Raw genomic sequence first — 26,587 nt, forward strand, 5'->3', positions numbered from 1 at the left:
GCTGTGCTCCCCGCTGTGACGGCGTCGAGCAACTAGCCACTCCTCATCGAGTGGGCCTAGAGCGGCGAGTTGCTGAACCACGCGGCGGCTTGGGGCGACAACTTGCTCCGTCAAGTGAGGCTCGGGAGGTGGAGTAGCGAGCTGCCTCGCTCGTATCCGGTCGGCTCGGCGGGCCACCCAGTTGGCTTGTGCGTCGAAGAACTGATCTTCCGAAGTCATCAGAAGAGTGGTGGAGGAGATTGGGAGGAGGCGGAGGGGTGTGGTTCTTGCCCGACGTCTACCCTCATTTAAATAGAGAGCAGACGGTAGGAGCTCGGCCGGCGTTGCATTTAATGCCGACCCGCCCATGAACGGACGTGTGGAACGAAGTATGTTTCTCGACTTCCACGGGGGATTAATGAGGGTGTATGAATGCGACGAGGAGGCGTGTTCAGCCGGGCGTGCAGCCAGCACTCCGCTTCAATGGCAGAGGCAATGAGAGGTCGCATCGGCCCTCCTCTATGCGGAGCGGCACGCTCTACAGCAGCATGAATGCAGACAGGTGGCGCCGGGTGGGAGCACACGGAGAGGAGGGAGGGTTTTTTTGATGGGTCAGGGTAGTCAGAAGCAGACTTGGGAACAGTTCGAGAAATCGCTTCCGGACCGCTCCACGAACCGATACAGATCGTCGTTGAATGGCTTCCGCAGTCCGGACCGACAGCGCAGTCCGGAAGGTTACGGAAGGTTTGCGGGTCCACCTTGAAGATGCCCTTATCATACCACATCTTCACTAACCTGAGTAGTCATCGGGAGATGGCTGAAGCTATTTTGCAACTTTTAAAGGTAACTGCTGGATAACTCCATTCATTACATCATTTTAGCTCAATGTACATACATTGGGGAAACAAACTTGCAAGGACATGGCTCCTTCCACACACAGAAAAACTTGCAAGGACATGTCCCAACACAACCATATCCTACTAGACATCAATACAACAACTACAAACACGCGAAACTGAGCATCAGTGATCACTAAAGCACACCACCTATGTTACAAGGACTGTCTGTTCCTACTTCATAACTCGCAGTAGTCCTATAAAAGTAACCCGCGCGAGTACATTTCTGTACAGCTGTATCGTACATGATCGACGGATAAGGCTTGATTTTCGATGCAGGTCAGTCAGTTTCTGAGGCCTCTTCCTCCGGCAGTTCAAAGGCGTCGATCTCCTGGAAGTATGCTCTCTGCTTCTCGACGAAATCATCTGGTAACTTGGGTCTGCCAGAAGATGAGTTCTCCACCCCCAAGTGCCTCTTCTTCTGTTCAGAAATTCAAGCAATCAGCAAGGTGAAATCACTGTTGCTAGGGTCCCAACATTTTTACTTTTGTTCCTAAGGTTGATTCTGTGGAAGGCTGTTTATACAGTAGGCTTAAGCACTGATGTTTCGACTAGCGCATGTACTACTTAAGTCCTTCACATTCAGAATAAAAACAATATCAGCGGATATTTAGATGGACCAAACATACATAATCCTTGAGCTGCCTTCTTAAGTTTGTGTGATACCGACACTATGGTGCCAGTACTTGCTCTACAGCATACAAGTGAGGTGTCAACATTTACTCAAATAAGCATATCTTCATATACAGTGTTGAATAAATGCCGCATAGGAGATACACATGAAAAGGAGCATGAAGCAGAAAATCAATATGTGCCTTATTACCATTTACTTGTCACATATTACTGAATGACAAAGTTTGGGCAAAATCATGAGCTACAAACAGCAAGCATAATTAATATTCGTATCATAAAGATCAGTCAAAGAGAGCATGGCGGTCAAGGAAAAATTCTTGGAAAATGGCTCAAAGTTTACTGCTGCTTACCTTTTTAGCTTGATGACAAGGAGCTGAGGATGAAATAGGACAAGGATCCTGAGCTGCTGGGGCTTTCTTAGTTGAGTGACTGAAAGGGAGGTGCAATTGAGTTAACTAAATACGCTCACATTGCAAGCATTAGCTATGCCAATATTCAGACTTTGCATTCGGAACTTGCAGATATCTGGACATCTGGGAACATTTACTTATCCAGTTACCCCTATTACTAATGACATAGTATATGATTTGATAACTTCATTCTCTTGAAAACCCAAAAGACACTGTACAAGCTACCAGTATCCAAAGCACTTAACAACAAGAATGCAAGCAGTTAACAAATAGATAGCCAGACTGACAAAACCATCAAAATATAATAAGCAGACAGGTATTCTGACAGTCTAGACCAGTTAGAACTTGAACTCTAACTGTTCATATTGTGTTTCAAACAGAACTATTGCGGGCTTAACAAGATTATGCAACAAAATGAATGGGCTGCAGGTATACAACAGAAATAGCACTGTGCAAAATCAGATGGACCTTGTCATCAATTATTATGGTTGCCTGGTTGGTGCGTTTGTTGCACCTTATTCTATCATTTGCGATGAAAATTTATTCTCACCTACTGATAAAAATCTGCATTAATTAAAACTTTGTTGTACTTGGTCTGGTTTGAAGACAAACTAAATACAGCAATCGAAATGAACTATCTCACGGCAGAAGCTTATCATAAGTAAATCACACAATGGATAGCACAAAAGCAGGTGTAGAGCTGCAGGGTCTGAACTCTGAACCGAAGTAATGAAATGCAAGTCAGTTCTGAACGAAAGGGGACTAAATTGCCCGAGGCACATATCAACTTGCTCACCTGCCGGCCCTTGTAGCTTTCCCAAGAGGGGGGCAACTTGCTGCTGCTCCAGTAGGAAAAGGCGCCTTGACACTGGTGGGATTTCTCCTCCCCCGGGTCCCTCGACTCGTGTAAATCGTCGAGATGGGCGATTTCACCAAACCCGGCTCCTCAACAGCTGCAAAGATCCAGAGTCAGAAACTCAAATTGGTGCCACGCAAGGAGAAGCAAATAATCCACAGCACCTCAGCAATCGAACGGAGAAGGCGTTGCGGTGTGATAATGGTGAAGGAAATCGGCGCGCCTAGCTAAGATGCTGCTGCTAGTTAACTAAGGACTGAGCCGAGATTGGGGCAGTGAGCTCACCGGCGGCGGAAGAGGCCTTGGAGACGGGCGTGGCCAACGCGGAGGAGGTGCACGCGGAGGCGTCGGAGCGCGGCGGCCGGAGGGGCCGCTTGGCGCTAGGTTTTCTCGGGGCGGGGGTGCTCGGGAGGAGGTTAGTCAGATCCCCTAGGGGCAGCGCCGCGTTCCGCCTCCGCTTGCTGGCGGCTGCCGCCGGTGGCGTGGTCGTGTTGGTGGTAGAGGATTCCATCGCATTCGCGCGGGATTGGGTTGGATTTGGGGGTGGGGTTTGTAGCTGAGCGGCGGAGCAGCAGAGCGGGAAGAAGAAGAGACGAGAGCCTTGCTACGGAAGATTGGAGAACAACCCGCTGAACCCACGAATATTCAAGAGAAGAAGAAAAAAAAAATCATGTACAGTCTTTTTAAATATCTACCCCTTCCAATTCAAAATTAGCTATCAGTAGTTTTTAACAGGGTTTTATTATGAATAAATAAAGGTAATATTGCTTCCTCCAAAAAAAATAGAGGTAATACTACAATAAACAGACCATGAATATGAATCATTGTCTCACTTTGCTCATCCAAAACAATAAGGTGTGCATCAAAGGGGCTTACTCGTGCATGCCACGTGGGACAGAGGCGCACTGTGTGGCGCAACCAATGGCGTGAGGGGTGCACTGTATATCGAAGGAAAAAAAAAACAAAACGCAATCTCCTCGATCGCTCGTTCTCCGTTCGCACCCAACGTCTCCTCCCAGTTAGAGTTACCGCCGCCGCCCTCCCCCACGCTCATGCCCTCCATCTCCTGCCCCGAGCTCCATCTCCTCCACCCGCGGCCTGCGCTCCGTCCTTCCCTCCTTGTTGGCGCTCAATCCGGCGAGCGTGAACCGCCGCAAACCGCAGCAGAGGGAGACGTGGAGAGGACATCAAGCCGAGGTGAGTTCCCAATCATCTCTCTGTATTTCTTGATGTGCAAGCCCGGCCCCTCCTATGCTTTCTATTCTCCGCTTGTCATCGTCGTCAAGGAGCGTTTCGTGGTCTGCTCATGCATATCCATGAATGTTTGTGTGTTGATTTTTGATTCCTACCTGAAAGATCGTGGATGTCGCCTAGAGGGGGGGGGGGTGAATAGGCGTTTTAAAATAATTACGTTTTAGGCTTGAACAAATGCGGAATAAACTTAGCGGTTAATTTTCCAAGCACAAAACCTAAAATAACTAGGCTCACCTATGTGCACCAACAACTTATGCTAAGAAAGATAAGCAACTATGTGATAGCAAGATATATGACAAGAAACAATATGGCTATCACAAAGTAAAGTGCATAAGTAAAGGGCTCGGGTAAGAGATAACCGAGGCACGAGGAGACGGCGATGTATCCCAAGTTCACACCCTTGCGGATGCTAATCTCCGTTTGGAGCGGTGTGGAGGCACAATGCTCCCCAAGAAGCCACTAGGGCCACCGTAATCTTCTCACGCTCTCGCACAATGCAAGATGTCGTGATTCCACTAAGGGACCCTTGAGGGCGGTCACCGAACCCATACAAATGGCAACCCTTAGGGGCGGTCACCGAACCCGTACACTTTGGCAACCCTTGGGGGCGGTCACCGGTACCCGTCAAATTGCTCGGGGCGATCTCCACAACCTAATTGGAGACCCCGACGCTTTCCCGGAGCTTTGCACCACAATGATTGAGCTCCGAACACCAACAACCGTCTAGGGCACCCAAGCACCCAAGAGGAACAAGCTCAAGGGTACCAAGCACCCAAGAGTAATAAGCTTCTCAACTTGTAACTTCCACGTATCACCGTGGAGAACTTAAACCGATGCACCAAATGCAATGGCAAGGGCACACTGAGTGCCCAAGTCCGTCTCTCTCAAATCCCACCGAAGCAACTAATGCTAGGGAGGAAAATGAGAGGAAGAACAAGAAAGAGAACACAAAGAACTCCAAGATGTAGATCCAAGGGGTTCCCCTCACATAGAGGAGAAAGTGATTGGTGGAAATGTGGATCTAGATCTCCTCTCTCTTTTCCCTCAAAAACTAGTAAGAAACCATGAAGGAATTGAGAGTTAGCAAGCTCGAAGAAGGTCAACAATGGGGAAAGAACACGAGCTCGAAGGATAGGTTCAATGGGAAGAAGACCCCCTTTTATAGGAGGGGGAAAATCCAACCGTTATGTGCTCAGCCCGCACACGAGCGGTACTACCGCTCAGGCGGAAGAAACAGGGAAAAGGAGCAACAAAACATGAACCTTGGAGCGGTAGTATCGCAGGAGACAGCGGTACTACCGCTGGGTTAAGTGGTACTACCGCTCCCTTCGACGGTACTGTCGCGCAGAACGAAGGGGAAAGGGAAAGAGGGAACCGGGTGGTACTACCACGGAGGAAGGGCGGTACTGCCGCTAAGGAGTGGTACTGCCGCACTACTGCCGCAGCGAGGTACCGCACAATCCGACACAGAAAAAGACCCCTCGAATCGACGTGGTAGGGACCTGGTAAGCCAACGGTAGTACTGCTGTGGAGTCACCGCGGTACTACCGCTGCGGAGCGGTACTGCCGCTTGTGACTCCTCAGCGGTACTACCGCTGGGTACCATGGTACTACCGCTGGGACCCTGACAAAAACCACACTCAAGAAAACCAGAACTGCCATAACTTCTGCATATGAGCTCCGAATTGAGCAAACTCAAACTTGTTGGAAACAAGACGACGAGTAGCATCAAGAAGAGGCAGGGGAGGTATGCCTAACAAAAAGAAGAGTGAAACCTCCAACCGAGAAGAACCGGCAAAACCTCCAACATCAAAAACATCATAGAAGATGCAAGCGAACTCCGTTTTCGATGAACTCAAGTTTGTCAACAAGATGACCGTAAGCTCTAAGACTCACAAAGAGAACCAAATAAAAACCAAGAAAGATGATGTAAGGATGCAATGGTTTGACCTCTCAACGAACGATACGATCAAGCTACTCATTGAGAGCCCCCTTGATAGTATGGCAATCGATCCTATAACCCGGTCTCCCAACTACCATCATGAGACCGGTAAAATAGAAAACCTATCAAGGGCAAATCTTTGCCTTGCACATGGTCCACTTGAGCTAGATGATGACGATCTTGACTCCTTCAAGTTGGACCACCCTTCTTGATTGTGTTGGCTCGAGAAGACTAGTTGATTGCTCCCCCATACTCCACTATGGGTGAGCCTTTCTTCCGCACATCTTCTCAAGTCCATTGTCACCACAATGGACGGCAAGCTTCAAGCATTTGATCTCTTCGTGATGCTACACTTGAACTTGCACACCGCAACCTTTCTTGATTGTGTTGACTTGATGAAGACTAGTTGATTGCTCCCCCATACTCCACTATGGGTGAGCCACTCTTTCGCACATCTTCATAAGTCCATTGTCACCACAAAGGACGGCAAGCTTCAAGCATTTGATCTCTTCGTGATGCTCCACTTGAACTTGCACACCGCAACCTAACCCCACAAAGAACCCTCACGAAGACCATGGGTTAGTACACAAAGCGTAATTGACAATGCTTACCATACCATGGGATCACTTGATCCCTCTCGGTACATCTTCTACGCTTTGTGGGTTGATCAACTTGATTCACTCTTTGACTTAGTCTTAATCAACCTCTCACAAAATCAATCTTTACGTAATTCCTTGAATAGCACCTTGGTTGACACAAACTCTCCTTGAAACCAACACATGTACTCCAAGAAAAGTCTATGGACAAAACTTTCAAATATAACTCAAGGCAACCATTAGTCCATAGAGATTGTCATCAATTACCAAAACCAACATGGGGGCACCGCATGTTCTTTCACTGCCTGTGTCAGTTTGTTCACGCTCATGAGGTGTTTGATCTTATGTCTCCTCACTGTGATACGTTCAATTTTCTTTACCTTTTTTAGAAAAATCGCGCTGATCGGTTTATCGTCAGATTTGGTTTGCTATTTCATCTGCTCAGTGGGTTGTCTTTGTCTTTAGGTACAATTTGCAGCGCTTTTTGTTGCCGCTTCAGTTCATTGTGCTTTTTCTTGTATGAGGTTTCAAGCAAGATTTTTCGGTTGGTTCCTTTTTCCTCTTACAGATTTTGAGCAAGATTGTTATATGTGGAAGTATGAAGATGGATTTGAAATAAATTCTGCTGTGCTGTGCATTTTGAAACGAGATGAACTTAACTGAAGTTGTTAATGCCATTTAAAATACAGTGATCTATAAAGTTGGGCCGTATGGCTTCAGAGCTGCGCCAAGCGATGGAAGAGCTTCTGCATCCCTCGCCAACGCAGACATGCGTCACATCACATGCCCTTCGGAGTCGCTGCCGGCTGAGCCAGTGCCTGCGCAAGCCATGTCTCCCACGGGCCTGGCTACGATTCCGGCATCGAGCAAGGCGATCCAGTTTTCCCTCTTGCTGGGCAATGGCAGCTTCGGCACCAAGCACCTTGAACTACAGGTTTCGATCACTACGAATGTCACATCGCTCGTCATCAGCCGAGCAGTGATTAACAAGCTGGTGAACCTGCACAGGGCGTCTTATCTTCATGGGAAGTCAAGAAACCAATTTGGTTCCATTTATTGGACATTTCTTGAGAGTCAACTGCATTGCAGGGATCAATGAGCAATTAGATATTCTGAAAAACAACAACGGATTTGACAGATCGGTACTCTTTGTGACATAAAGATGCCAAATCTCTAAGAAAACACTGGTGTTGCAGGCTATGTACACGGGCAAACGATGGCTAACATCTATAGCTTCTGGAACTGTTTTTCATCATCATGCTCGGCAGACACTGCAGCACTTCAGAGATAGTTGAACTGCACTATTGCCTGGTGAGTGCTTCATTTTTCCCCTTTCAAGTTACCTTCCTGATTTCGGTGGTCTGATATTGATTCCCATAGGTGTATGGAGGCTATCCTGAAAACACGAAGAAAAAAGCCCGGCTCCTGTTTTCCATCATTTCCCGAGAAATTCTTGCGAACTGCTACATATTTCTGTACGTCAGAGATATAATGAGGCTGCACAGGCATGGTTTTGAAGATATAATCCAATCTTTTATCATACTACACCTGCCTGTGATCGGATGCTAATACATTGCATTGACATTCAGGTACTGAGTGTATGACCGACTGATCATTCTCAACCAACCAGCAGCTCAACACAGCCCTAGAGCAGCAAACATACTACGGTGTACAGGGAGAACAGTTTCTAACACATATTGGACTACAGGAAGAGCTTGTACACGGCAGACCCGTTGCTTTTCGCTTCCAAAGAGTTAGATCACTCTGCTAGACGATGATGATTGCTCTGGCTCCCAGATCAGGTCAGCCATTTCACAATTAATATTTATTTTGCCGGTTTGTCCCCGGCTGATTTGTATGTGTTCGGCTTATTTGTATGTGTTCAGTTTTCTTTTCTTTTGATTCAGGTGAGAAAGCAATTTTAAGGTGGTGATTAAGTTCACCAAAATTGATAATTCACACTTGTTCTTTTGGTTATCACGCTGGATGCAATTGAGTTTAATTTATCACAAATGATACGAGTTTCTATTAGCGGTGGCTCGAGCGATGAAGGACAGTGGTGAGCGCCGGTGAGTACAGCGGCCTCTACATGTGGCGGGAGCGGCGGTCAATATCATGGGCATGGCTTGGGGAGCGGTGCTTGCATCGACCGGCGGGGAGCACATCTTCTGCCAACAAGCCAAGGTAAGCTTCGCTCAACCCTTCCATCTCTCCCTCTCTGTTCCCATCTATGCTTACTCCATGCCACATCCTTCCCCATGCGTGATTGACTCCATTTGGTGATGTATGTCACATCCCCGGATTGATTTAAGCTCCTGTAATTTTCAATCAATCGAGGTGGACATTCATGCTACCCGGATCTTATCTCCTAAGTTTGTAGAAATTATTCTTGTGCACTTGCTACATGGTCTGGCAAATATAAATGTAAGCAACAAAAAGAACATAATTTGTTTATTTCGTCTTGCTTTACCTTACTGGAGTACTGTATTGATCCACACCATGGGCAGACACATATTAAACAATTAGCAAAAAGGGCATTTAAGGCTTCGCTTCCATGATCGTAATTACTGACCGTGGAGGTCTTCAATAGCTTCCCCAACTATATAAAAAAACTCCTTGAGTTTATGTCTCATTATCTGGTTATATTCAGTTCACGTTTTGAAGTTCTGTACTGCCTGGATGCCAAGAGGAGTTTTGTAGTCGTATTTATTTTGAGCTCTTTTACGGTACCCTGGTACTCCCTTAAGAAGGGATGGAGTGCCACTAAAATCTGGCCATCCACCTGAAAGGGTAGTTTAGTCATTTTTCTCATATTCTTAAGCGATATCTTTCACATCAGATCTGCTATAAATTTTTTGGTAACACGTCTGTTTATCCATGTTAAAAAAAGCGAGTACCCTAAAAAAATCGGGTGCTTATCGGCCTATAGGCGTGCCGCCATCATCTCATGAGCTGTTACGCACGCGGCTGCCAATGCTATCCCTTGGCCAGATCAACCCCACACATGAACGTCCACCACTTGGTCAACGCAAGCATGATGGAGCTCCAGCCGACCTAGTGATCCCGCCTCGCCCTGGTCCTGTCGCTTCAGCATTGTCCCTGGTTGGTGACCATACCCAGCTGACGCCACTTGACAAGTACTTGAGCAGCCATGCCTTCATGGCCGTCTCTCCCTGAGACTCTGATGCGGGGATGGCATGGCCGTCGCCGGCGTCTATCCCAGTGAAGAATTAGGGTTCTAAAAATAATTAATCACGTCAAGTTGAAACGTTATTATGTAGCAGCCGTACTGACACGATAAATTAATTGCATCTAGATTACATTTTTACCCCTAAGATCGGGGTACTCCCTAGCTTTTTCAGTTGGTACTCTCTTGTACACTTGTTGAAGTACCGATTAAGATCATCCATTGGATTAACAGAAATGGAGGGCTTATAATCATTTAGGGGTACTGTAAAAGAGCTCTTTATTTTTTAGACATTACCCAGCGCCAGAGTTCTTTAATTTGTTTTCTTCAACACTTTATCTGTGCAAATATATTGAACAGAGTTAATAACTGCAGAAAATTGGTAACACTGCACTCTGTTAGGATTATGAGATGTTGGCTGCATGTATTATTTATCAATACTACCCCATTTTCTTCCTACCGTATTTGTATGTATCTCATGCTCTTACTAATGTTTTAGCCTTCTATATTTTGTTTTGGAGTGAGCTCAGGACAATGGCTATGAGGAGGATGGAGGCACAACTTCTACTTATTTATTGTCACAACAAGAAACACATTATGCAGGAGAGGATTAATGAAACTGACGTGTTTTATGGTCCGTGATGTTCACCTCTTCTGTTGCGGGGGAAGTCAGAAATGCTAGAGAGGCAGTGATGCAGAAGAGCTCACAGTGGTATGTTCTTGCTCACTTGCTCTCACAAGCCCTCGTGTTGATTAATTTTTCTCCTATGTAACCAAATTCATGTACTGAATCTTTGCTTATCTAAGGGTTTCAATACTTACCCAACTCCGCTATGCACTGATGGTTACTCAATGATTGATCGTCGGATGGTACTCTGTCTTTTATTCTGATTGTTCCTGATTAGTAAAATGGAGCTCGTAAAGAACCATGGAGGTAGAATCGCTCCTCCCTTAAGCCAGCCTGTTGTTCTCTTTTTGATAGGTGTTGCTCTCTTCTTACTGCTCCTCTATGGTGTTCTTTTACCAGGTTTGTGTTAAGTGACTGCCAGATCTCTTGCTGTTCATCGATTGCTCTTCCTGGTCCTCCCTCTTCGCTGCGCCTTTCATCACCGCCAAGGTACGTTTCATGCTCTATTCATCTCTATTGATGCATGTTCGTGTGTTCATTTTCAGTTCCTGGCTGTATCGCTTCGTTCACGCTCATCACGTGTTTGTTGTTATGTCTCCTTTGTGTGACGCCTTGAATTTTCTTTCCTTTCTTCAGAAATTGCCCTGCAAAGTGTACTTCTCTTGAACACTGCCCAACAAAGCATCCGGTGTATCAATATATGAGTCATAAATTTGTATGCTGCCTTTGTATGCAATGCCATCTGCTATGTACTTTACATCTCTATTATTTACAGAAACTTAAAAAGTTTGGATTTTAAAATGTTTAAAACAAAAATTAGTGATTAAATATTTATTTTTCACCCATACCTTCTATTCACTATTTCTTGACTATATTGACCACACATTGCCACCTCAAATCAATCTTATTGCATGTTATTGCTCGTTCTTACTTGGTACCATATTTTATCCCTGTAGCTCCTAGAGTGCTTGTGTGTAAAACTGACGACTTTGGCTGTGATGGTCTTGGACGAACTTGTCAAGCAAGGTTCATCTGGCTCTGCTTCATCCACCAACAAAAAATTGTCTCCTCCTACAAAGGTTAGCCCAAACTTATCAATATGCTTTATATCTCGCAACTCATTTAAAATTGATATATTCTCCTATGCTTAGACATTCCTTTGCTGCTCATTTATCAGTTACATATTTTTTTCGTGTCTGAACCATTTACAAACATCCAGGTTGACCATACCACTTTGACAATTTCTGCAAGAATGATTCTTGATATTATGTTGGAGTATCTTGGGATTCCTAAAGCTATTTATCAGAGAAGGATCTACTCGCAGAACACAATATCTGTCACTATGCTTTTCTATACCTCTACTCACAGCGCTGGTGCTTCTCCATCACAAATGATTATTACAGGGGTTCGATCTGCCAACGAAGAGATAGCAGAGGATTCCGCTGCGGTGGAGGCTTTAGATACATGGAACGCGCTACAGGTGTTGTTGTGAAGGACCTAAGTTATGGACAACTAGAGAAAATGCAACAAGAGAATGGTTTTCTAAAACTTCAACTTGATGAAGCTTTTGACATGATCAACAAGCTAGTCAGGCTTTGTATGCTTGCTGTTAGATACATGCCCTCCTTCTCAAACCAGCTCCAGAATGTCATGGAAATTGGCTTTCCTCCCACACATCTTGGAAATTGGCATTTCTACACACTTCCAACCAGAGCCCTCTAGGGTTTCCTTTCGCCGCCATGCGCGGCTGCGAGCGATGCAGGCTGTACGAGAAGCATCTCCCGGAGGTACACGGTCACACAAAGACCACGACCTCGGCAGCCACCTCGGCGAAACTCGGCCGCCACCAGATCCGCAAGAAACGAACACACCGACGCCGGCAACATGCTCCGGTTGCACTCAACGACGCCATCAACCATAAGGTACGGTCATTCATCTATCTAATCATTCAACTTTACATCCAAAAGTACATATTCGCTGCTCATACATCACATGAATCGATTGGCGTTTTGAATCTGCTGTATGCACATTAAGATTCTGTTCGCACACGAACACGTCACCATGTACCTTCGACGTCGGGGATGATGCACCGCAGCTCGCGTCGAAGGAGATCTGACCGGCAGCGCGATACGCAGGACAGCCGACAGATGCTTTTGTAGACCCGAAGCCCCGTTTGCCCGGGAGGGACCCCGTCAGGGCTCGCGGCGGCTATGGGCTGCTCCAGGTCGATTCGCTCGCCCCTAGAGCCTCGTGGATCCGCAGCCCTCCAGCATGAAGAACTAGCGAAGAACGAGAAGAAAGATACAAAGAAGAGATAAAAAGTAGATGAACATGAAAAAGTAGTAGATGTGTTTGTTCGATTGTGTGTTGTTCAATCGGCCGTCACCCCTTAGGTATATAAAAGGCGGCTGGACTTCCCGTGCAAGGAAAAGGCTTGGTTTCACGTCCAAAATACTAGTCAAATTCGGATTGGTTTTGTCCGAACTTTCCAAAACTATTCGGTTTAAACTGGCTGCACATTGCGGGTAATTTTTGAGGTGGTAAACGACCTTGAATGAAAATGAGCCTAAAAGCAATCTTGACCGTTTCGACAAGACGAACAACTTTCATGTTGAACGTTTTTTGATCAGAGGTCATCTTGAGGGTCAAATCGCTCGCGCAAAACACCTGTTCCCTCGCGCTACCCATCAGACATGCGTCTGGTAGGGCGCGCCACATCTCGCCTCATGACTGAGCTGCACTCCGATTGTTTTAACTTTTGCATACGGACTCGGATTTGGATGATTTTTATATCTAAATCGATCGTTTCGACGAGACGAAGACAAATCGTGTAGATCATTTTTCAATATGGGGCAGTCTTAGGGGTGTAATCAGCCGAAAAGTGTTCTGGATACAAAATCTCAGTACTTCAAACACAACTTCAGCCTTAGAGATGAGATCGGATGGCTATGACCCAAATATCAAAGTTTATCCTTTTGATGATACGAAACTTTCTCACTTTGAGAACTTCTTCATTTGAGGCCATATTCATTGTGTTTTGTATCGTGCCAAAATCGGGTGTCAACACATGCCCCCCTGTTTTCTGGCAGAGCTTGCGTGCCAGAAAATACTTTGCCTCGGGTATTGTTTAAGCACGATGTCAACACTCCATCGGCTGTGTATGCTGAGGACGATAATTGTTATCGGCCATATGCTCGGGCTTGTTGCTGCTTGAGTAGAACTTCTTCGGATGATAGTCGTCTGAGAACAACCATTGGATGTCACAAAGGCCTCCACACAAATTTCTCATGTCAATTCTAACCTTACTTTGTCCAGGTACCCCTTGGAAATATTAGAACCTCTCGACGATACATTGCCAAGCCGTCTTGCCGAGCAATTATAACCATGCACCTCAAAGGAATACCGACAACTGTTCGGTGACTCAACTCATTGTTGACCAAAGTACACCATCAAGCCCCCGCCGAACATCGTCTGTCTCGTAACATGGATCCTGCAGATAACTATCATCATGAGTCAGAGCTTTTATGCACTAAACTCTTGATCAGTGGCCGAATAAATAATTAAGTCGGCCTCGCTGGTATTGGCAAACACCGAGCATCGGCTATAGGAGTACAAGATAAACATGATGAACACCGTTAACCAGATGCCCTATTTTGCCAATACAATGAACTCTCAGGGCGATATGAAAATATAGGCCATGCATTCTCATCTCAAAGGAGCTTGAAAATCCGTCCACCAAAGTGTGAATAGCCGAAATAAATCAGATATTTCAGCTGGGGATATATTGTTGGGCACAAACTCTGATGTGACGGTTGCAGAACATGGATGATGCGCCATTTGGAGTCTCGTATAGTGACATGAAAATCGTTGTTTTCACCTACCGGCTTCACGCTTGTCCTCCCTTACTCCTGCTAGCTTCACAACAGGAGCTGGCACATCATTCTCGCCTTGACGGCTTCCCTTGGGGACCCATGCCATATTCCTCTTCTCCAACTCTTTGGCCCTGAGCCGCTTCAGCTTTCTTTCTTGCCAATGTGAGAAGCCGAGTGAGCATCCCGGCTGTGATTTTGTTTTGTGCACTACCAACTCTTTCCTGACCATTGGCACTTCTGGCTTGGCCTGTCTAGACTCGATGATTGGGTCCTTGAAAGTTACCCGCTTCACTTCCTTTTCCTTAGTAGCCAACGTAGACCCGGCTGGCTTTTTCTCGTCCGGAGTCGGATCTGAAACAGCACACTTGCGGCCATCCTTTTTTACTTGGTACACTTGCTTGACCACGTCCATCTTCTTTGCTGGCCCCCAGACCGATTCTTTTTGGTTGAGTCAGTCTTTCACATATGGTTGTTGAACAAATGATGATCCTCTCGGAGCTGCATAATTTTGGTGATGTGGTTTAGAATATGATGGACGGTGTGCCCTTGATTTATACTTGTTTCATGATTGATCTGAATAATAGACAACATGGGGAGGTATCCATGACATCGGCATTGGTGGCCCAAAAGGAGTCTGTTTGCTCAACTTCTTCCTTCACCAATCCCGGTCCTCAAATTTATGCCTTAGGGGTGACTTCGATGCTTTTGTTTCACTCGGCCGATAAGCACTCTTTGCCTCACTTATCTTCTGATATTTTTCTAACAACTGCGCGAAAGTGACTTTCGGCTTTTTACCTTTGTGCTTACCATTGCCTTTGCTTTCTTTAACTGTGCATGCATCGGTCTTTAAATTTTCTTGTTGCCCCCCAGTGCTAGATGTCGCCATTGTAGCTTTGATGGAATTCCCATCTTCAAGATTGTTGTTGATGAACTTTTTAACCATATCCTTACTCGAAGACTTGACCCCATCATCATTGGTGTGTACCTGTTGACCTTTAGGTGAAGCGGCTTGAGATAGCCGAGTCAACATTTGATCGCCATCAAAACCAATCTGATCCGACTGGTCATATGATCGTGCCTCAACAAACTTCAATCGTCTCGATTGTGCGGCTTGATGAATTACGTTATTGTCTTCGATATTCTCTTCAAACAAACATTGCATTTGTTCTTGTCCTGATGGCTCGACATCATGATCAATTATAATAGGATTAGTCGACGATGCACCAACGATGTGATCAACTATGCCCGGACTGAAGGTACACTTCTCGTCCATTAACTGATATTGTGATACTAGCTTTGAAACAAAACAACTGAGTAGTGCTGGCTTAGCGTCATCCGACTCGGCTATGCATTGATTTTCATCCTCTTTTCCTGATGCTTTTGAATCGGCTTCGAAGGACTTTGGACCTGGCTTTATGTTTCTGCAACCAAAATAATTACAGAATATACGTCTCATCCGAGACCAAATGTTAACCAGGCATGAAACAAACAAAGTTGTCCATATGAATACAAAGTTCAGTTGGCATGCCAAGAACAACTTTGGTTTTGATAAGTTGTCACTATTAGCCTCTATGAATGATACCATGTGTTGTCTATCATGATTAGTTACAAGATCATTCCTAACAAATAGATTACTCATTTCAATTGGTCTTTCAAAATTAATTAGAATCTTACTAACAGGTGCATCAACAATATGATTTTGACCGAATCGAAAATTGAGTAAACTATCTGCTAGGTGTACCTTTGTGAAGACGTTGGAAGGAGAAGATGGTTGCACCACTGGAACAATACATTGCTCCACTCTGAATAATTCTCCAACGCCTCTTCCTCTTTTTCTAGATCTGGTGCCTCATCACTCGGATTGCCCGAGTATATTTCACTCGAATTGCCCGAGTATATTTTAGTCGGATTGCCCGAGTGGATTTCACTCGGACGCTCTTTGTCCGTTGAACTTTGCTCGACCGCATTTTCTTGGTCTTGGTGTTCATCGTTAACTGAACTGTGTTCAGCCATATTACTTTGTTCTTGATGCTCATCAATATCTTTAGCACGAAACTCATAGGGTAGCATGTAAGCTCCCTTACATCCAGAAAAATCAAGCACATCCAATTTGTTGCGTTTGTCGTTCCTTTGCTCAGCCAAGCTTGCATCTTCTATTTTGGTACACGGGGCAATAGTTGGCTTGATGCACTCGGCTTTAGCCGGTGATGCACTCGTCTGGAACGATGCAACGCACTCGGCCTTAAACATCCCGTTGCTCAATCCGGTTTCAACCGAATCCACCATATTAGCCGAGTGAATCCTTTTTTGCTGGTTTGCTTGCAAAGCTTCTTTTTTATCTTGCCTCAATAGTGTAGAAGGGCCAACATGGTTGCTACATGGAGGAAGGCACTTGACGTATTCTTGCAAATATCCCTCTCCACGCTTCTTCTTGAGTGCTTCGTAGGCCTGTCGATATTCTGCTGGTAATTCCTCAAGGGTAGGTGTAGTAAATTCGTTGACTCTATTCCCTGTGAGCTTTGGCTTGATCTTGTCCACTTGGGCCAGATATTTTTCTTTAAACTCAACCCTGCTTGGATCGGCTTGCCCCCCAATACTTTTAGGATCTTTCGGCAATGAATTGATGTTGCCGAAATTTTGCGCTTGTATAGGGGGTGTATAACATGCTGCAATGATAGGTGAAGGCATGTGCATCGTTGTTGAATATTTTCTCTCGACAATTTGATCAATCGGCAACACTTCGTCTTCTTTCAAAATCCTAGCTCTTATTGCCTCATAATCAGGAATCAATCCCTTGTTGTGTTGCTCAAGGCAAATAGCACTAATCTTCTTATTTTGGGTTAAAAATTTTAATGCAGCCAGAGCCACCTCATCTCCTGCAATATTAGGCTGCTCCTATAGAATCTCCATTCACTCGGCCATGACCGTGAAGGTGAGCCGAGTCATGAATATTTTTAGTTTCATACGCCACTGAACAATTAATCTGATGAGGTGTAGTATATGATGTTTGAGGATAGCCGGCCAAATAGCTAACATAAGCATGGCCGATTCCCCCATTCATCGGCATGTTTGGGGATGAACCCGCATATTGCGAGTCGGCTGCCGATGGATAAAACTTTGAGATGCCCTCCTGTACATGAGGTGTCCTATATTGATCACTCGAACAAATCGTGTTGTTCACCGGCATATTGAAAGATGTTGCCGATGCACGAAAGTTCAGATTCATAAGTTGCATATCACGATTCTGTAAATTCCAAGTTTCTCCAACGGAATAACTAGTCGGCCTTTGCTCATTAGGGCTGGCCGACATCACATGTCCGTTTAAAGGTCTAGCAGCATCAACATAATGGCTATTTGCATGTACACAAGGAGATTGATGATACATGTTACCGTTGTAGATTGCAGCCGCTTGATGACGCTCTCCTCGTAGCAAGAACAGGCTGGAGACTGTTCAAAGCTTCGTCCCCAGCGGAGTCGCCAAAAAGTATGTTCGCACACGAACACGTCACCGTGTACCCTTGACGCCGGGGGTGATGCACCGCAGCTCACGTCGAAGGAGATCTGACCGGCAGCGCGATACGCAGGACAGCTGGCAGATGCTTTTGTAGACCCGAAGCCCCTTTGCCCGGGAGGGACCCCGTCAGGGCTCGTGGCGGCTATGGGCTGCTCCAGGTCGATTCGCTCGCCCCTAGAGCCTCGTGGATCCGCAGCCCTCCAGCATGAAGAACTAGCGAAGAACGAGAAGAAAGATACAAAGGAGAGATAAAAAGTAGATGAACACGAAAAAGTAGTAGATGTGTTTGTTCGATTGTGTGTTGTTCAATCGGCCGTCACCCCCTAGATATGTAAGAGGCGCCTGGACTTCCCGTGCAAGGAAAAGGCTTGGATTCACGTCCAAAATACTAGTCAAATTCGGATTGGTTTTGTCCGAACTTTCCAAAACTGTTCGGTTTAAACTGGCTGCACTTTGCGGGTAATTTTTGAGGTGGTAAACGACCTTGGATGAAAATGAGCCTAAAAGCAATCTTGACCGTTTCGACAAGAGAACAACTTTCATGTTGAACGTTTTTTGATCAGAGATCATCTTGAGGGTCAAATCGCTCGCGCAAAACACCTGTTCCCTCGCGCTACCCATCAGACATGCGTCTGGTAGGGCGCGCCACATCTCGCCTCATGACAGGGCTGCACTCCGATTGTTCTAACTTTTGCATATAGACTCGGATTTGGACGATTTTTATATCGAAATCAATCGTTTCGACGAGACGAAGACAAATCGTGTAGATCATTTTTCAATATGGGGCAGTCTTGGGGGTGTAATCAGCCGAAAAGTGTTCTGGATACAAAATCTCAGTACTTCAAACACAACTTCGGCCTTAGAGATGAAATCGGATGGCTATGACCCAAATATCAAAGTTTATCCTTTTGATGATACGAAACTTTCTCACTTTGAGAACCTTTTCATTTGAGGCCATATTCATTGCGTTTTGTATCGTGCCAAAATCAGGTGTCAACACATTCAGTTTCGCCTACTATTTCAGTTACATGAATATTTTTGTCATCACTACATCGATTATATATTAATCTATTTTACTAACTGTTTTACATTTTGCCTTCCCGATTAATCACATACATGCTCACCTCACACATAATTCTCATCACTGTTTTTCATGATTGTACTCTGCTCTACCACCATGGGTTGTCTCAGTTAGTTCCCAAATATGTCTGTGGATGTACAACAACTATAAGAATAAATGATATATCTATAACCCTATACATTCATCACAGCTATCTCTAAATGGTACCACCAGCTTTCCATATCGCTTTATGTTGCCATTTTATCAATTGCTTCGACGACATCTATAGCGCCATGGAGTACATATCATACTTGCTTATTTCCTGTCTGTCCCATTGTATGAACGTTGCCACTACACAGACTAATTCCACCTAATTTAGAGAACGTAGCTCACTAGCTTTCTGCGCAATTTTATATGCAACAAAACATGTTTAAGATTCATCACTGCCACTTTCCGTTTTACTCTTCTTTCGAAGTTAATAGTTTCATTCTTATGTTTCACCATCTCCAGTGGCAATAATCACATTTTGTATTTCTAACACTATATTTTATCATACGATGAACAGACTGAAGAGAATGAGCCGCAAGAGTACATCATCCGCGGTGAGCACATGACTTATTTTTTTGTTTTTTATATGTGAAATAGCAAACTTACAGCTTCATAACCCACCATATATGAGTGTATTTCTTTATCGACTGCCTTCAGCTATTCACTAAGTCTGCTAGATTAATATTTATTTCCTTTCCTACTGATTGGTCTCACCATACATCTCTTACAAAATTTGCAATCACAATGCTCTGTTCTACTTTTGCTTGCTCAATGTTTGTTTCCTTTTGTAGTCATTACTTTCAGCATGTCATACAATGCTGATCTGAATCTGTATGCAATCGTTTGTGTTTTCTCTATTCTACAAACTGCTTTCACCATCTGTTATATTTTAGAACTTCACTTCTCTCATTTTAAAAATTAATCTCCAATTACTTATATGACCTCATGTCTAAGGGCCTATTTGGATGGCTACCAAAGGCTACCCTTCCAAAATTCTCGCCGTTCACCATAGCGTGGGCAACCGTTTCGATTGCAGCTGAATTTTTCGATGGCTACCAATTTTTTAGCCGGCCTTTGTCACTTTGTAGTACCACAAGAGCAAGTTCCCAGTCGCAGTTTTCTTCGCCAAAATTCTGGCACCCCATCGTTTTGGTACAGCTGCTCTGGGTTCAATCCAAACAGCGCCTAACACCCAGCCTACTCTGTTATATAACTGGAGTTTCCTTTCCCAAACAAACTATGACATTTACGGCTGTTGCAATCAATACTTAACTTACTTCTCGCCTACTTTCAACTGAATGCAGGAATGCAGCAGGAACACCTGGTGGCATCCAGTACTTTGGTGAGCTTGAAGACCACTGATACTGGGGTAATAAGGTGAAGCTCTATGAACACCACGTAGATGCTCTCCTTGCTATGTTCTGGCACAAAGAGCCAGACATCAAGTACTACGTGTGCACAATCAACAGAACATTTGCTAAGCCAGGCCAGCGCATGGTAACCTCAAGAACACGCTCTTATCTTCCATATCACACAACAATTTCCGTCCATGTAAATCACTTGCTTTCTTGTACCAGTATTTTCAGGTACACTATACTGAAGAGAACCTGCTGGACTGCATTGATCCAAATAATGATACACTCATGGTCAGACTTGCAAATGTCGTCTACTTGCCCAATGTCGCATCATGCTAGGAACTGACAAGAGGGCCACTGTAACCACCAACTGTCTGAGTTTTTCGTTTTACAATCACTTCAAAGCGCTGCCTGGTTCTCACTGTGCACCGCCTCTAGATGCACCATCAAAGACACCGCAACCCCTGTGTCAATATAATGTAGTAGTAAGTACTCATAATTATGCTCTATCCCGTGATGAATCTGTGGTTTGCTTTTGGGCCCTCTTATCGCATGCTTTTGAATATACTAAACCTATGCCGTTGCTTATGTAAAATGAACTATTCTCAGTCATATGGTTTATGTTCAGATCCATAATGGGGCTTCTTTGTATGTATATATATTTATTTCTGCTTCAGATCTCAGTTTCTTAATTAAAGCAATCATCCCACACACTAATCAGAAAAGGGTGTTAAAGGGTCAACTACTACCAGGCATCGCCCAGCTCCCCCTCAAGAGGCACGCCACGGGCGCGCCCCAACACCTAGTCCAACACATTAAGGTACGCGGAAGGAGCATCCGCTCGCATGATCCACGTGGCAGTAGTTGCTCGGTGGAGAAATAACATTAAAAGGTAGAAAGAAAAGAACGTCTCGTTTTGACCCCCGCAGGCGCCTCCTCCTCTCCTCCCGCCGCCGCATCTCCTACCCTCGATGGCTCGCCTTGTCATCAACAACGATATCACTTCTAGAAGGAGCCTAACTTCAGGACAGTTCCTCCAGCTCAGCGGTTTCGCCATGGGCACCCACACGGCCATCAAGCCAACGGCGCCCCCCGCGATCGCCAAACATCACCTCTGCATCGGTCTCAAACACTCCGAAAAGATGGATCCGACAGACATCTCGTCCTTGAACGAGCTGCTAGATCACATCGCTGCCCTGGGGCTTTCAACGATTATGATCGGATCGGGCTTAAACCTGACCAGAGGGAAATAAATCTCCCGCCGATCACTCACATGGTGGCGGTCCTCGAGGAACGAGACAAGAACACCTCTCCCCCGAAGTTAAAAACCAGCTATGTTCGGATCTCCGAATCCATTGAACCAGATACTCTTCCTTCGGAGGAGACCCCGCGTCCCCCAAACTCGGGGTCGGACTTAGGGTCGGGGGAGCACTTGGATCTTCCCGGACCCGAACCGATGACCTCGAAGATTTTACCAGCTCCGAACACAATTCTGGGCAGGGATTTAAGTTTTAGCCCACCCGCCCACCACAATTCAATACTCTCCAAGTAATTCAGGCCCTCCAGACATATACGACCTAATGTATGTACGTCAGCAACCTCAGGAAACGGTCCATCACTTTTGGGCCAGGTTTCTACTTGTCAAAAACGAGATTAAAGATTGTTGCGACGATGATGCAGTCTCGGTTTTTCATCACAATTGCACCGATGAGGGAATTCGGAATGCCCTCGACCGCCGCCGCATACAGAGTTTCACGGAACTATTGCACGTAGTACGGAAGTACTACGCAGTGGAAAGCACATGGAAGGCCCAAAAACCCAATTGGAACCTTCTGCCTTTAAGCAGTGTACTGCCCGGGCAAAACGGGTACACCCTCACGAGGCATGTGATCATAAGCCCGTCGGCAAGAAAAACAAACCCTTTATGGGATACAGATCAGTTCTTCATGAACTCCTCGACAAACCCTGTCAGATACATGCGACGCCGAGCACCGAACCAACCCACAGCCTTCGGGCATGTTGGGTACTCCGGCAAGTGGCTAAAAGTGGAGATGCTATCCTCATCACCACTACTCCAGAGAAGCATTCTCTGGAGGATGACGATCTCAATGTCTTCACGGTCTTTGAGACCTTCTCATCAAATAATCGGCGCAAAAGGGCACTCCGCGACATTGCCGAAATTAACCAAGTAACCACAATGAGCCCATGGAACGACGCGACAATAACTTTCACCGCGGACGATGAACCAAGGAATCGATCAGTCCGAGCACCCGCCGCCTTGGTCTTAAACCCAATTGTGGATGGCTTTCGACTCACCAAAGTGTTCATTAATGGCGATAGTGGACTTAACCTCATCTACGAAGACACACTAAAAAAATGCATATTGACAGAGCACGCATCGAGCAAAGCAGTACCACCTTTCGAGGCATCATCCCCAGTCGAGAAGCACGATGTTTGGGGGAAATCAAATTTGATGTAGTATTCGGCACGCCTGAGAATTACAGGTCCGATGAGTTGCTCTTCCATGTGCCCCCCTTCAATAGTGGATATCGCGCCCTTTTGGGGCGGGACGCCTTCTCACACTTCCAAGCCATGCCCCATTACGGGTACATGAAGCTTAAAATGCCGGGGCCCAATGGAATAATCATAGTTACAAGTGATACGGATAAAGCATTCCGCGCCGAAAACAAAACCGCATCCTTGGCCCTTGAGGCTCTATCCGAAGCCCTTGCGGCCGAAGAACTAACCACCTTGCGATCCACAGTGGACAAGGATGATGTGATTCTTGATAAGAGACCCAAGTCCATCTCTTTCAAACCAGCAGATGAAATGGTAAAATTCCAAGTGCACCCGACGGACCCTAACAAAACAACATCCATTGGAGCACAGCTGGATCCGATGGTCGATGCCGCCGTACGAGCATTCATGCGTGAAAATTGGGACATCTTTGCCCGGCACCCTTTGGACATGCCTGTGATCCCACGCAGACTGGCCGAACACATCCTTAACATAATCAAGGGGTTCAAACCAGTCAAACAAACGCTGCGGCGATTTACCAAACCCAAGCGACAAGCTATGGGGGAGGAGCTAGCCAAACAACTCGAAGCTGGGTTCATTAGAGAAATCAAACACCAGATTGGCTAGCCAACTTGGTCATGGTGCCGAAGAAGGATAAGTCTTGGCGCCTTTGTGTCGACTTTAAAGACCCCAAAGACCCTTTCCCATTGCCCTGCATTGGCCAAATTATTGACGGGACCACGGGACACGACTCATTATGTTTCCTCGACGCTTACTCCGGATAACATCAGATTAAAATGAAGGAGTCCGACCAGGCCGCAACGACATTTATTACCCCGTACGGGCCTTTCTGTTTCAACACTATGCCTTTCGGGCTTAAAAACGCTGGTGCCACTTACCAACGCATGATTCAAACATGTTTGGAAAAACAAATCAGCAAGATAGTGGAAGCATATGTGGATGGCGTGGTCATCAAGACTAAACACGCCGAATCATTGGTGGACGATCTCCACCTCACATTTGACAACCTCCGAACATATGACATACGGCTCAATCCGAAAAATGTGTTTTCGGCATTCTAGTCGGAAAGCTGCTAGGGTTCATTGTCTCCAATAGAGGAATTGAAGCAAACCCATCCAAAATCCGAGCCTTGTCATAATTGACCATACCAGCAGACTTAAAGTAGGTCCAGAAACTAGCAGGGTGCGTGGCAGCGTTAAGCCACTTCATCTCCAGATTAAAAGAGAAAAAGCATTACCAGTTTATAGACTGCTTAGACACACTGACAACTTCAAGTCGACGGATGCGGCTACAGCTGGATTGGAAGAAACAAAAACATTATTAGCAGGCAACCCAATCCTAGCCGCCCCAAGTGTTGGTGAGCCTATGTTGCTTTATATATCCGCAACTCACCAGGTAGTGAGCGTCGTACTCGTCGAGCGCGGGGAGGAGGGACATAAATTCCTCATCTAGAAACCAGTGTATTACCTATCGGAGGTCCTTACACCATGCAAATCCCGATACCCTCACTACCAAAAAATAGCTTACGCGGTCTTTATGGCATCCCGAAAACTCCGGCACTATTTTCAAGAGTGTTTGATCACGGTGGCATCCGAAGTACCTCTCAATGACATTATAAACAACAGGGATGCCACCGGCCGCATAGCTAAATGGGACATTGAGCTCTTACCATTTGAAATAACATACAAGTCGCACCGAGCTATTAAATCTCAGGTGCTGGCCGATTTCGTCGCTGAGTGGACGGAAGCCGAGCTCCCTAAAGAGTACAGTTCATACTTCAACTGGATCATGTACTTCGACGACTCTAAAATGCTAGCCGGACTGGGGCTGGTGTCATCTTGACATCCCCTATGGGGGACACAGTCCGCTATGGGCTGCAAATCATGTATACGGACTCCAATAAAGCAGCCGAATACGAGGCACTTCTACATGGTCTCCGAATGGCTGTCTCCATGGGCAGACACCGCCTAGAGGTGCGTGGTGATTCAAACCTCGCAATATCCCAGATAAATGGAGAGTTCGATGCAAAAGATCCAAAAATGGCGGTATATCAAAACATTGTATTAAAAATATCGGCTCAATTCGAGGGGCTTGAGTGTCATCACATTGCTCGAGACAATAACCAGGCAGCGGACATCCTTGCTCAAATGGGCGCCAAGCGCGATCCCGTCCCGCCCAATACCTTTGTGGAAAGGCTCTTCAAGCCACCCTGGTGTGGCAGGACGAGAGAGGAAACACTAGTCCGGACCTGATCATGCCCCCAGCACGCGAACACAATACAGATATCATTGGGGGTTCGGGTACCGAAATAGCACCCTCTGCCTTGGGTAATGCAGTAATTTCAAAAAAAATCCTATGCACACACAAGATCCATCTAGGTGATGCATAGCAACGAGAGGGGAGAGTGTTGTCCATGTACCCTCGTAGACCATAAGGGAAGCGTTATGACAACGCGGTTGATGTAGTCATACGTCTTCACGATCCGACCGATCCTAGTACCGAAGATACGACACCTCCGCGATCTGCACACCTTCAGGTCGGTGATGTCCCAAGAACTCTAGATCCAGCTGAGTGTCGAGGGAGAGCTTCGTCAGCACGACGGCGTGATGACAGTGATGATGAAGTTACCGACGCAAGGCTTCGCCTAAGCACTACAACGATATGACCGAGGTGGAAATCTGTGGAGGGGCACCGCACACGGCTAAACAATCAACTTGTGTGTCTATGGGGTGCCACCATCCCCCGTATATAAAGGAGTGGAGGAGGGGGAGGGCCGACCCTCTATGGCGCTCCCTAAGGGGGGAGTCCTACTCCCGGTGGGAGTAGGATTCCCCCTTTCCCTTGTTGGAGTAGGAGAGAAGGAAGGGGGGAGAGGGAGAAGGAAAGGGGGGCCGCCCCCACCCCAATTCGGATTGGGCTTGGGGGAGGGGGGCGCCCCCACCTAGGCCGCCTCCTCCTCTCTCCCACTAAGGCCCATAAGGCCCATACACTCCCCGGGGGGTTCCGGTAACCCCCCGGTACTCTAATAAATGCTTGAACTCACCCGGAACCATTCCGATGTCCAAACATAGCCTTCCAATATAACAATCTTTATGTCTCGACCATTTCGAGACTCCTCGTCATGTCCGTGATCATATCTGGGACTCCGAACTACCTTCGGTACATCAAAACACATAAACTCATAATACCGATCGTCACCGAACGTTAAGCGTGCGAACCCTACGGGTTCGAGAACTATGTAGACATGACCGAGACTCATCTCCAGTCAATAACCAATAGCAGAACCTGGATGCTCATATTGGTTCCTACATATTCTACGAAGATCTTTATCGGTCAAACCGCATAACAACAGACGTTGTTCCCTTTGTCATCGGTATGTTACTTGCCCGAGATTCGATCGTAGGTATCTCAATACCTAGTTCAGTCTCGTTACTGGCAAGTATCTTTACTCGTTCCGTAATGCAACATCCCGTAACTAACTCATTAGTCACATTGCTTGCAAGGCTTAAAGTGATGTGCATTACCGAGAGGGCACGGAGATACCTCTCTGATACACGGAGGGACAAGTCCTAATCTTGATCTATGCCAACTCAACAAACACCATCGGAGACACCTATAGAGCATCTTTATAGTCACCCAGTTACGTTGTGATGTTTGATAGCACACTAAGTGTTCCTTCGGTATTTGGGAGTTGCATAATCTCATAGTCATAGGAACATGTATAAGTTATGGAGAAAGCAATAGCAGTAAACTAAACAATCAAAGTGCTAAGCTAACAGATGGATCAAGTCAATCACATAATTCTCTAGTGATGTGATC

The 26,587-nt window shown here is 46.0% G+C and overlaps 1 protein-coding gene across 1 annotated transcript; it reads right to left on the reverse strand.

Annotated features, from left to right (window-relative positions):
• Positions 1–823: 823 nt before the first annotated feature.
• Positions 824–3,414, reverse strand: LOC125551075 (uncharacterized). Its single transcript, XM_048714224.2, has 4 exons — positions 3,060–3,414; positions 2,715–2,871; positions 1,859–1,937; positions 824–1,296 (listed from the first exon to the last, which is right to left on the reverse strand). Exons 1-4 carry the CDS (start codon positions 3,283–3,285, stop codon positions 1,156–1,158), a joined length of 603 nt encoding a protein of 200 aa, XP_048570181.1. The 5' UTR covers positions 3,286–3,414; the 3' UTR covers positions 824–1,155.
• Positions 3,415–26,587: the final 23,173 nt, after the last annotated feature.

The sequence above is a fragment of the Triticum urartu genome, chromosome 4A (assembly GCF_056163025.1).
Source record: "Triticum urartu cultivar PI428250 chromosome 4A, HENAU_Tu73, whole genome shotgun sequence".
Taxonomy (NCBI): domain Eukaryota; kingdom Viridiplantae; phylum Streptophyta; class Magnoliopsida; order Poales; family Poaceae; genus Triticum; species Triticum urartu.

Coding starts and splice junctions, on each gene's coding strand:
- LOC125551075 (XM_048714224.2), bottom strand. CDS start 3,285: ATGGAATCCTCTACCACCAACACGACCACGCCACCGGCGGCAGCCGCC. Junction 2,872..3,059: donor CAAGGCCTCTTCCGCCGCCG/GTGAGCTCACTG, acceptor GGATCTTTGCAG/CTGTTGAGGAGCCGGGTTTG. Junction 1,297..1,858: donor CTTGTCATCAAGCTAAAAAG/GTAAGCAGCAGT, acceptor ATTTCTGAACAG/AAGAAGAGGCACTTGGGGGT.